The sequence below is a fragment of the Lycium ferocissimum genome, unplaced genomic scaffold, assembly GCF_029784015.1.
Source record: "Lycium ferocissimum isolate CSIRO_LF1 unplaced genomic scaffold, AGI_CSIRO_Lferr_CH_V1 ctg18457, whole genome shotgun sequence".
In the NCBI taxonomy this organism is placed as follows: Eukaryota; Viridiplantae; Streptophyta; class Magnoliopsida; order Solanales; family Solanaceae; genus Lycium; species Lycium ferocissimum.
Genome location: NW_026717826.1, coordinates 1,519 through 14,277, shown reverse-complemented (window position 1 = coordinate 14,277; position 12,759 = coordinate 1,519). Strand labels below are relative to the sequence as shown.

Genomic DNA, 12,759 nt, shown 5'->3' with positions numbered 1-12,759 from the left:
AAGGATGTTAATTACTTTTAAGTGCCAAAGGGTAATCCTTCACAATCAAAAGCTGCTTGCTTGACTTTGCCTAACCTCGTCAAAGATCAAGCTGGAATTACAATATTAAAGGCCCTTGTTCATATTTTGAGCTCAAATTCAAGTCATTATAGATTCTCCTTTCCTAATACCACAGTAATGAGATGGCCAAAGTAAACCTTTTATGCTTTACTAGTAAACATGTCCACGCTTAAGCGCTGACTATTAAAGAAAATTAAAATGTGGTTAAATAGTAATGTATTAATTTTTCTGATAAAATATCTTTACTTTTGATCAATTTTATCTCTTTACATACGCCAGCTATTTCATATTGGTTGTTCTTTGATATTATTGTGTTCTGAAGAATGATTGCTCTTTTCTTATATGATTGCTCTTTTCTTATATCCTCCTACCTCACTTAACTATTTATGTTGTAACTTTGTTGTGCCTTTTTCAAAAATTGGATGATATCCTATATCACACCGACTAAATGATATGAACCTGATTAAACAATTCAATATTTTCGATCAAAAAGAGCACACCAAAGTGGAAGAAGTTAATGATACTGCAATACTGCCATTTTCAACTTCCATTTATTGATATTCATTCATGTTGAAACAACTTCCCGGATTAGCACTTTGAATAAATAATGTAAAAAAAAAACAGTCTTTCTACTCCGAAATAATGAGTCATAGTTACTTCTCCCACGGATTGGAGATAATTATTACAACACAATGCATGTAAATTAAGGCACACATCAAGAATTTGAACAGATTGCAAGGTCAATTTGTAATTCACCAAGGTTAGACGCAAAATTTAATTTTTTTTATGTACGTGGTTAATATTTTTATATTTTTATCTTAATTTTAAGAATACAAGATATAACCTGTCCCTACAATCAAGAAAAAAATCATGATAGAGTAAGTTATTCATTCACAAGACTTGGAGTTTCAAAGCAAATTACCTACCCATCATTTCTAAAAAGTGAAAAAGAAAGAGAAGTAAAAGTCATTGCATCGCAATCTGCTATTTATGCCATTTACTTTAAATAGAATTCTTAGTCGAGCCCTTTTTTAATATAATCTCCCGAGGCTTCTACAAGTACAAATAATATTCATATGTGATAATATATTTTTCGACTTTGCCAAAACTTTATAGTACATGTATAATATATTTTTAATTAGAATGCATGAAGATATTTTTTTTAAGTACATTAAAATAAACAAAAAAAAATCCCCAAGAAAAACATCATTTAAGTACATTAAGATAAACACAAAAAAGATCTTTAAGAATAGCATAACTGAGAGGAACCCAATCACATATTTCTCTCCATTCAAATTGTAAATAGAAAGATTCAACTACGTATGTAATGCATCTTTAAAATAAATATATGTGACTTCTCGGTTATAATCACAAATTTAACAGAAAAGGCTTCATGTATATCTAGGAATACAAACACTTTCCAAACATAACTTTATGAAAATAAAGCAACAAAACATATTAATAGCTATACATACCTATGAATTTTCGATCTTTGTGAATGTCGTACTCTTTGAAGTAGTCCCTGCAATAATTTCCTCAAATAAAACTAATGATCAAATTATGTTTAATTTAAGCTTTCAAGAAAAAGAAAAGACATGGACCTTATGACACTCTTTTTCGACATACCAGTGATGTTCTTCTTGTCTCTAACGATCGATACTATCGTCTACATCATAAAATGAGAAATCAAAAGTTCAACAATCATGACTCTGATGAGAGAAAAAAGAGGAAACTCAATAGTTATTGATATAAATCACTTCTTACACCAAAAGAAGAGGAGATTTCTTTGAAGGAGAAATGATTTGCTTCAGTAAGTTCACTCAATAGCTTATACAGTTACACTAATAAGTTTAGCCCCATCTTTGTGAGCACTACTCCACATAATGACTCTTCACTGATCTCATTTACAAATAATTATTTTTTGCCTTTATAATTATTCATTGTCTTCATTAATATTAATTTTACAGTTATAGTTGAACATTAAATTCTATTGCAACTCCATAAATGTATTAAAATTTTATTAAAAAATGAGGTAAAAAGTAAAAAATAGCATCCAAGGCCATAGAGAGATGTCACATCCTAGCTATATATATATATATATTTTTTGGAATGCAAAAAGGTGCCAGAATTAGTTGCTAAAGATGACTCTTGTACTTCTTAATGTTAGTGGAATGATAATTAATCGTGTTTATTATCTCTATATAACCTTTCAGATAATTAATAAGCTTTAATATTCTTAAATGTCTTTCCCTTTTATTAGCTTTTTTGAAGTTGAGTTGCACTTGAAATTTCATTTTTTTTTTCCACATCATGTTATTTTATTCTATCGATAGACTTTTTTTCTCATTCTTTGGCTCATGACAGCTGTTGAATTTTCTTCTCCCTAGTACTTGTTTGTCACTCTTGAAACTAAAAAGAACAAAATAGGAAAACAAAGAAAAAGAGATGGAATGTTCTTTAATTTTTTATTGGAGTTTAAATATTGTTGGAGTAGATAACGCTTTAACCCTTGCTCTCCTCCCAGACCCGTTATCAAAGTTAATGGTAACTGTTGCTAGTATCAATTTTTCTTTGTTGTTAATTCTCTGACATTTAAATATTATAACTGCTGCTATTAATCTTTTATGTGGCATTGAATTGTGGTTGTTGTCTTCATGAATATATTTATTTTTTAATCAGAAAAATAAGGTAAAAGGCCAAAAAATTGACAAAAAAGATAAATACCAATGCTAGCCATAGAGAGGTGCCACATCACCTCTTCTATGCCTAGCTTTATATTATATATAGATTACCGTGGTCAATGTTTTATTAATTATTCTTCAAAGCATGTTTTTGGTCTTAGCTTGTGCATATGTTCTTTAGCCAGGACTACCTAGATTTCGCTAAGTAAAACAAATTATTATTCACTTCATGCACCACTCTCTTCAAACTCACATTACCTCCATGTCTGATTGCATTTCTTTTTTTCCATAATTATCAAGTTATCATATTGTGTACTGCCGGCAGAATTGGCCTACGTTTGCTCCAACAATCTGCTTCCTACCATGATCTGATAACTTGGTCAATTTGGATAAGATTTATATGCAAACCTGCAGCATTCATGAAAATTCTCCACACTTCTTCTGCAAATTTGCCTGATACAAAAAGATGGTTAATTGTTTCTTCTTGATGCGGATTAGAACAACAATAACATCTGGAAACCACAACTATTCTCATTCTCTTCAATTGATCATCTGTTGGAAGTATAAACTTCCATAGTCTCCACAGAAAGAATGATAACTTGAAAGGAATCCCAGTAATCCACATTTGCTTATACTCCGGTTGCTCTGCTTCACTATGCCTCATAATATTCCAAGCACTGTTTAAAGTGGTTTTTCCTGTGCTAGTTGGCATCCACCAATGTTTCTCCCAATATCCTTGTAGCTGCTCAATGTGGATATCAAATTTAATGAACTCCACAATATCTGCTGGAAAGGTTTCTTGCAACATATCTTCCGTCCATCTTCATGCTTGTATTAATTCTGCCAATTCCTCATTAAGTGGGAAATCAGATGGAACCACATAATGTAAAGCTCCCAATTTTGTCCAATTTTCATACCAAACATTTGAAGATTTTGCTTTTATTTCCCACCAGATTTCATGTTCAACAGCTTCTCTTGCCTCTAGACTGTGTTCCCCCTTTCCATTGTACCAAAGTAGGGATTACTTTTTTACAGTATTTGTTCCACATATAATTTGACCAAAGTGTGCTGACAGTTCTGAACTTCCACCACAATTTAGCAAATAAAGCATTTAAAACATCAAAAAGAGATTTAAAACCCAAACCTCCTTTCTGAGCTGGTAAACATATATTTTCCTCATTATCTACTATGTAAATAATCTAAAAAAACACTCATTTAACTCCCTTAATTATGTTAGACTGCACCGTTTCAAAATTCTCACAAAACTATGCGTTTGAGTAGGCTAAGGATAATGGGTGGAATTTGAGGGGAATAAGAAATGTTTCTCTGTAGTTAAATATCTATCTATATATAATAGGAGAGGCAAAAGCTTGATGTGATGACAAGTGTCATTACCAGGAAAAACAACAAAAAATGAAAAATAAAAGGGAAAATTTCAGAGACCTCCCCTCAAGTTTTGCTTCGTTTCACTGACCTCCCCTCACGTTTGTAATATTATGGCTACCTCCCTTATTTTAACATTTTTGTAACAACTCTTTTATTCTATTAATTACTAATGGAAAAAAACATTCATGGACTGATTTGCCCTCCATAAGATCATGCTCTTTGGATTAATTATTATTTTATTAATATCTCATTTCGGATAAACTGAAAACAAAAATATGCCAAAGTGCTCTTCAGTCTTCTCAACAAGGGTTCTCTTTTCCTATTCCCCTTCGACCCTCTCCAGTGTTCTCATCATATTTTTTGCAAAAAAATAATTATTTTTTACTGAGTGTGTCTTCAACAAATAAAGGCAATTTACTTGTAATCTTTTTTGTAAGTATGTCAAGTACTCCTCATGTTTTTGCTTCTAAGAATTAAGTAGTATTTTGATGGACTGGATTTGACGAATTGGGGTTAAGAGGTAAAGGTTTCTATACTGCTTCATCATTTTATAGACTTTTTTTTTAAACAAAAACTTATCTAACACGTGTTGTTGGATTTTGCTTGCAATAAGATAATTATATTTTTAATATAGAAAATTTAGTTTCAAAATTTTTCTATTTTTTCTTAATCAATCATAGGGTAGTTGGTAAGATACTTTATCTAAAAAGTTAAAACATGAAAAAACAAAAAAGCTCAAACGTTAGGACGTGTTGGTGAACATCCCATGATATCCATTCCTAAGAAATAACTTTTTAAAGGTGAATTCATAAATTAATAGTTAATGAAAAAAACATGATCTTATGGAGGACAAATTAGTCCACATATGTTATGTTTTATTAATAATAAATAAATAAGAGTTGTTACATAAAAATTTAAAATAACGGAGATAGTCGTAATATTGCAAACATGAGGGGATGTCAGTGAAACAAAGCAAAACGTGAGGGGAGATTTCTGAAATTTTCCCAAAATAAAAAGACAAACAAAAAATGAAAAGAAAAGACAAAAAGAGATTATTTTTTTTAGCAATTACAAGGTCAGTTTTTGAATTTGAATTGAAAAAAAAATTGAAAAAAGGGGACAGTTTTATAGCAGTGGTTACTAATAACACACGTTCAAATTGACACAATATTTTGAACTTTAAATCGTATCTTCAATATCTATATATCTATACATATACAATCGTGGTGGTTACCGTGGATATTTATTTGGGTGTGTTTCAAATTCATGAAAAGCTTTCCTTGCATTTTTACATTTCAACTTATATATGACTGGAACGAAAAAATTTCTCCTCAATGAAAAGTTTCGACTGCATTTATCTGTGATTTCACCTTCATAAATATGCCACTACTAATTGAAAATAAATACAGGTTTTGGATTCACTTTTATGTACCGTTTCTATGCAATCGTAGTCCTCATTTGCTGTGGAAAAAAAAAAAAAAAAAAAACAGACCTTTTCACTGGTACTTCTTCATATTGCCAAAGTTTACTGTACTGTTACTGTTGCTTGCATTATTAAAAACATTTTTTAAATTTGTTTGTGCAGATAGGAAAATTGTTCCTTACTGGCTTCTTTGCTGCCATTACGTATTGCAACGTCTTCTTTTCTTGCTTCTCTTCTTGAGTATTCATTACCAGGTGCAACAGTGCAATATTAATTTTAATTTGTTGTTAAATGTTTGCAGTAATGTTCTGCTTTTACTCTTATGTGATGCTATCTGGGGACAATCCACCACCCGAGAAGTTGAAGGCATTTGCTTTAGAGGCATATTAGTGAAAATCTAGAAAGGTTAGCGAAAAAGACGATAAGCATGGGCATTTAGTTTAATTTGTCAATTTCTTTATTTCCTTTCTCGACAAACAATTGTGCAAATAATTATTTGAATTTTTTAGAAGCATTGATAATACTTTAAACTACATCAAAATAGAAGGCATCTTCTTTATAGGTGTATACGGTAAAAATCGGATTTATGCTAGACCGGTGAGACCGGGAATCGAGGGAAGAAAGAAACAAGCACGAGCATGAAGACTTTCTTTCGGACCGGAGGTATTGCACTAGAAGTGGTTGATCAGAAGAAAGCGGAGGAAATCGTTTGGTCCGGTTTCTCCATGGCCGAGTTGATCATGGCCGTTAGTCCGGTTTCTCCATGGCCGAGTTGATCGTGGCCGTTAGTCCGGGTGATCAGTTACAAAATTGTCACGCGTCAAGACCGTTCTGCCACATTGTACTGCCAATCATACGGGTGTCAGACCGTACGGCCCAACCTTATCCTTTTAGGGTTTTCTTTATTCTAAAGGGGCTTTATGTTGTATGCAAGGCCCATAAGGCAAAACTATAAATAGGAGGCATTTCCCTACTTTTAAGGGTCAGTTTTCAAGATCAAGAACATTGTAATAGAAATTATATATTGAAGCTCTCTCTCTCTCTCTCTCTCTCTCTCTATCGGTGACATTTTATGCTTATTCTTCCAATATAGTTGGCTTAATCATAAACATTTGTATCTTGATTCGAATCACTAACGCATATGTTCACACACACATGCTATAACACGCAAATCTATAATTATTTCCTATAAACCCAAAATATATTAAAGTTTATCCACATATCCTATACCTCACTTACAAATTTAATTGATTACCTAAATTCGGGGTAAACAGTTTGGCGCCCACTGTGGGGTTAGGATAATAGTGTTCTTTGATCTTGGTTTCTCTCTTACCCATTAAGATTGAAAAAATCTTTTGTTCGTCTCTGTGAAAATGGACCAAATGGCAAGCAGGGGATAATCTGGTCACGTCAACAACAACGAGATTGTGGCCGAAAATGAGAACAGTGGGCTACGGGGCTTACCAGCAGAACCCATTGACCCAAACTCCGTTGATTCGAGGGAGGGCCTCAACCGACAGAACACCGTGAACCAGGAGAATGCCGCCCCGCCGGCCACCGATCCCTTAAATACTCACAATTCAATTACTTTATCCCGGGCACAAGGCCGGAAAGTGCCGGATACCCCGGATGATCCCCGGATGAGATTAACTTACATTTAATTTTTGAAATGTTGCAGGAACAGAGGGCAGCTATTGCCGAACAAGGAGTCGCAATATCCTAGTTGCAAAGCAAAAATGATGAAACGGCCTCGGAGAGGACGAAAGGTGTTGCTGAACCCAGAAGGGACGAAACACGGATGGTCGAGAGTAATGGGTTCGGAGCTGGTTCATCCACCGAAGTTCTGAGAATGCTCAAAACATTGGCGAAGCGGGTAGACTCGACTGAGAAGAGGATGGAAACATATAACTCTCGAGTGGACCAGATCTCGGGGGCTCCGCCTATTCTGAAAGGACTGGATTTGAAGAGGTACATTCAGAGGCCTTTTCCTCCGAGTGCGGCTCCGAAATTGATCCCGAAGAGATTCAAAATGCTGGATATCCAGAAATATGACGGCACAATGGACCCTCAGGAACACGTGACTTCATACACCTGTGCCATTAAAGGCAATGATGTTGAAGAGGGTGAAATCGACTCCGTGTTGTTGAAAAAGTTTGGGGAAACTCTGTTGAAGGGAGCATTGACTTGGTACGACCATCTCCCTGGGCATTCAATCACTTCTTTCGAAATGCTCGTGGATGCGTTCATAAAAGCTCATGCCGGTGCCAAAAAGGTGCAGGCCCGTAAGGCGGATATTTTCCATATAGCACAAAGGGATGATGAGTTATTGCGTGAATTTGTCAACCGGTTCCAAAGGGAACGGATGGAGCTCCTCCGGTTCCGGAGGAATAGGGCACACGCTTTACCAAAGGGCTTAATCCTCGGAGCTCGACGGTCTCGTTCAAACTAAAGCAAAACTTGTCGAATACGAGGTCGCACAGGCGGATGTCCATAACAGATACGAATCAAAGATTCGGGTAGAGGATGACTAGCTCAAACTTCCCCCGGGGCCCGTAAATATGAACAAAAGCTCTGAGAGATCGAGGAAAAATTACGATCCGGAGTCAAGACCATCGAGGGAAAGATATCGGCCATACTTTCATTCGGAAAAGCCAAGGTTCGGTCGAAAAATCTAGGGTTGGCCGAGCCAATCCTCCGGTCGGGGTGATAAACAGACCGAGCGCCCGTCAAACAGTCGAGGTCTCTCATTTAGGAGTGATGCCGGAAGCTCGGCCAGCAACAGAGACTCGCCAAGGATATCGGAGTACAACTTCAATGTCAACTCTTCGGACCTCGTCTCGGCTATCGGCCGTATCGCAGAAGCAAGATGGTCAAGACCACTAAGGTCAGACCCGGGCCAGCGGGACCCAAGCGTGATGTGTGAATATCATGGAACCCATGGGCACAGAACTGAGGACTGTCGCCAACTAAGAGAGGAGGTGGCCCGGTTACTGAAAAATGGCCACCTTCGAGAATTGCTAAGTGAACGAGCTAAAAGCCACTACAAGGAAAGGGAATCTCATAAACGGGCCGAACCAGTGGAACCTCAGCATATAATCAACATGATAATTGGGGGTACTGATGCTCCTAGAGGGCCGGTGATGAAACGGACAAAGGTTTCCATTGTTCGTGAGAAGCGCAGCCGGGATTATGTATCCGAGGGTTCCATCTGTTTCAACAACGAGGATGCAGAAGGCATCATTCAACCGCACAATGATGCATTGGTAATCTCTATTCTTATTTTTAAATCGCAAGTTAAACGTATTTTGATTGACCCAGGTAGCTCAGCCAACATCATCTGGTGGAGAGTGGTTGAACAGCTAAGGCTACTCGACCAAATCGTACCGGTAGCCCGAGTGCTCAGTGGATTCAATATGGCAAGTGAAACCACGAAGGGGGAGATTTCTTTGCCGGTCAACATTGACGGCACCATTCAGCAAACGGTGTTCTATGTCATCGAAGGGGATATGAAGTATAATGCATTGCTGGGTAGACCGTGGATACATAGCATGAGGGCCGTGCCATCGACATTACATCAGCTACTGGAATTCCCGACTCTGGAGGGGATAAAAACCATCCGAGGAGAACAACCCGCTGCAAGAGAGATGTTCGTGGTGGAGGAAGCATCACCCCTTCCCAAAAAACCAGATAAAAAAGAAGATGAATCAGTCGGTGGCAAGGACCCTAAATAGCAACTAAAGTACATGGGTTCGACAACGGAGCAAAATGGGTCGGACCCGGGGCATGAAGAGGATGATTTCGGTGTATCCAGATCATTCGTCTTGCCGGATGACTCGGATGAAACCAAGTCAATAGTAGAGGAGTTGGAGCAAATCATCTTGTTCAAATATCTACCGGATAGAAAGGTATACATGGGCACGGGGTTAACCTTGGAGCTCAGGAACAAGTTAATTAAATTTCTTCAAGCTAATGCCGATTGTTTCGCATGGTCCCATATAGATATGACAGGTGTACCACCGGGAGTGACGACTCACAAGCTCAGCCTTGACGGGAGGTTCCCCCCGGTGAAGCAGAAGAGAAGGCCCGTATGCGTAGGAAAACACGCCCCGTAAAGGATGAGGTAACAAAGCTTTTGAAAATAGGCTCTATCTGGGAGGTAAAATACCCGGACTGGCTAGCTAACGTAGTAGTGGTGCCGAAAAAAGGTAATAAATTTCGCATGTGCGTTGATTATAAGGATCTAAACAAAGCATGCCTGAAGGATCCATTTTCGATGCCTCACATCGATAGAATGATCGATGCGACGGCCGGACATGAGATGTTAAGTTTTCTCGATGCTTACTCCGGGTATAACCAAATCCGGATGCACCCGGAGGATCAAGAGAAAACATCCTTTATTACCCAGTGTGGGACTTCTTCATGTTACAATGTCAAAATGCCGGTGCAACTTACCAACGCCTAGTTAATGGAATGTTCGAAGAACAAATAGGGAAAACAATAGAAGTTTATATTGACGACATGGTGGTCAAGTCCCTGGAAACAGAGGACCATTTAAAGCATTTGCAGGAAACCTTCGATGTACTCCGTAAGTACAACATGAAGCTTAACCCAGAAAAATGTGCCTTCGGTGTCCGATCTGGCAAAATTTTGGGTTTCATGGTGTCAAATCGGGGGATTGAAATCAACCCGGATAAGATTAAAGCCATCGAGGATATCGAGGTGGTAAATAACGTCAAAGGAGTGCAGAGGCTCACCGGAAGGATAACGGCGCTGAGTCGTTTCATATCGAGGTCTTCGGATAAAAGTCACCGTTTTTCTCCTTACTAAGGAAAAAGAATGACTTCATTTGGACACCGGAGTGCCAAAGAGCTTTGCAAGAATTGAAAAGGTACTTGTCCAGCCCGCCTCTACTGCACACACCGAAAGCGAACGAGTAGTTTTTTCTCTACCTTGTCGTATCCGAGGTAGCGGTAAGTGGTGTTTTGGTCCGAGAAGAATCAGGTACACAATTCCCTATATATTATGTGAGTAGAACTTTAGGGGATGCGGAGACCCGTTATCCCCACCTAGAAAAGTTGCATTGGCATTGGTAAGTGCTTCTAGAAAGCTCAAGCCTTACTTTCAATGCCATCCGATATGTGTAGTGACTACTTATCCTCTAAAGAACATCATGCACAAACCGGAATTATCAGGTAGACTAACTAAATGGGCCGTAGAGATTAGCGGATATGATATCGAATATAAGCCTCAGACGGCCATTAAGTCCCAAATATTGGCTGATTTTGTGGCAGATTTCACTCCGGCCATGGTCCCCGAGGTTGAGAAAGAGCTTCTGCTAACCTCGGGAATATCTTCGGGTATTTGGTCGTTACACACGGACGGGGCCTCGAACCTCAAAGGTTCCGGGCTAGGAATCGTCCTCAGAACTCCTGCCGGGGATGCCATTCGACAATCCATTAGAACTATTAAATTGACTAACAATGAAGCCGAGTATGAGGCCATGATTGCAGGTTTGGAATTAGCTAGGAGTATGGGGGCCGAAATAATTGAAGCAAAATGCGACTCTCTCTTGGTCGTTAACCAGGTGAATGGCGTCTTTGAGGTTAAGGACAAACGGATGCAAAGGTATCTGGAAAAAATCCAAGTGATACTACACTGGTTTAAAGAATGGACCATGCAGCATGTGCCCAGGGAGTAGAACAGCGAAGCCGATGCATTGGCCAATTTGGGATCTGCAGTCGAAGGGGAAGAAATCAACCCGGGACTATGGTGCACTTGATGAATTCGGCGATAGAAAATGGACATCTTTGAAATAAACACAATGGGTTTAACTTGGGATTGGCGCAACAAATACATCGACTACTTGCAAGATGGAAAGCTCCCGAGTGACCCAAAAGAATCACGGTCACTAAGGACAAAAGCAGCGTGGTTCTACTTGGTAGACGGCCAATTGTATCGACGGTCTTTCTTCGGACCCCTGGTCAAGTATTTGGGTCCCGGAGAAACCGAGTATGTGATGAAAGAAGTACACGAGGGGACCTACGGCAATCACTCCGGTACTGAAGCCTTAGTTCGAAAATTATCAGAGCCGGTTACTACTGGAACCGGATGGAGGAAGATTTGAAGAATTTTGTCCGAAAATGTGACGGGTGTCAAAGACATGCCCTGATGATTCATCAACCCGGGGAGTTGCTGCACTCGGTCATATCACCTTGGCCCTTCATGAAGTGGGGAATGGACATTATTGGTGTATTTCCATGGGCACCAGATAAGGCCCGTTTTATTTTGTTTATGACTGACAATTTCTCCAAATGGGTTGAAGCGCAGGCCTTCGAAAAGATTAGAGAAAAGAAAGTTATTGACTTCATATGGGACCGCATTATTTGTCGTTTCGGCATCCCGGCCGAGATAACTTGTGATAACGGTCCTCAGTTCATTGGCGGCAAAGTCAATAATTTCCTCGAAGGGTTGAAGATCAAGAAAATCGTATCAACTCCATATCACCCGAGTGCGAACGGACAGGCGGAATCCACGAATAAAACAATAATTCAAAATCTGAGGAAAAGACTTGAAACATCAAAGCATCACTGGAGGGAAGTACTACCGGAGGTATTGTAGGCTTACAGAACCACATCTAAATCAAGCACGGGAGAAATACCCTTCTCGTTGTTCTATGGGGCCGAAGCCCTCATTCCCGTAGAAGTTGGTGAATCGAGTCTCCGATTCAGGTACACCACCGAGGAGTCAAACGAGGAGGCCATGGCTGTAAAACTCGATCTCACGGATGAACTTCGCGAAAACGCGTTGGTCCGTATTGCAGCCCAGAAGCAGAGAATGGAAAGGTACTACAACCGGAGGGCCAATATTCGACATCTCCAAGTTGGGGACTTGGTGCTTCGGAAAGTTACCTTGAACACCAAGAATCCTAACGATGAAAAACTAGGTCCGAACTGGGAAGGGCCGTACAAGATAACCGAGGTAACGGGCAAAGGATCGTATCAGCTGGAATCCATGGACGGGCAACGGTTGCACAATAACTAGAATGTGACTCATTTGAAGAGATACTACTGCTAAGGCATGGACACTTGTGTTTACTTATTAACCTTTTCTTTTTTGCAGGAAGTTGAGTACCGGATAAAGGTAGGTGCTAGGTCTGAAAACACGTGTTGCAGTCTTTTCCTTAGTACGGCTTTATCCCAAAATGGGTTT

At 38.9% G+C, this 12,759-nt stretch overlaps 1 protein-coding gene and 1 long non-coding RNA gene across 2 annotated transcripts; one reads left to right on the top strand and one right to left on the bottom strand.

Moving 5' to 3' along the window:
• Positions 1–4,165: 4,165 nt before the first annotated feature.
• On the bottom strand, positions 4,166–4,852 carry LOC132042849 (uncharacterized). Its single transcript, XR_009411601.1, has 2 exons — positions 4,546–4,852; positions 4,166–4,438 (listed from the first exon to the last, which is right to left on the bottom strand). It is a non-coding gene; the product is annotated as an uncharacterized LOC132042849 (long non-coding RNA).
• A 3,613-nt stretch (positions 4,853–8,465) lies between these two features.
• Positions 8,466–9,281, top strand: LOC132042850 (uncharacterized). Its single transcript, XM_059433359.1, has 2 exons — positions 8,466–8,784; positions 8,869–9,281. Exons 1-2 carry the CDS (start codon positions 8,466–8,468, stop codon positions 9,279–9,281), a joined length of 732 nt encoding a protein of 243 aa, XP_059289342.1.
• The last annotated feature ends 3,478 nt before the right edge of the window (positions 9,282–12,759 follow it).

What these genes read in the sequence shown, in the direction of transcription:
- LOC132042850 (XM_059433359.1), top strand. Translation starts at nt 8,466, where the DNA reads ATGTGTGAATATCATGGAACCCATGGGCACAGAACTGAGGACTGTCGC. An exon ending in CAACAACGAGGATGCAGAAG is followed by an intron (nt 8,785 to 8,868) that starts GCATCATTCAAC and finishes TGATTGACCCAG; the next exon opens with GTAGCTCAGCCAACATCATC.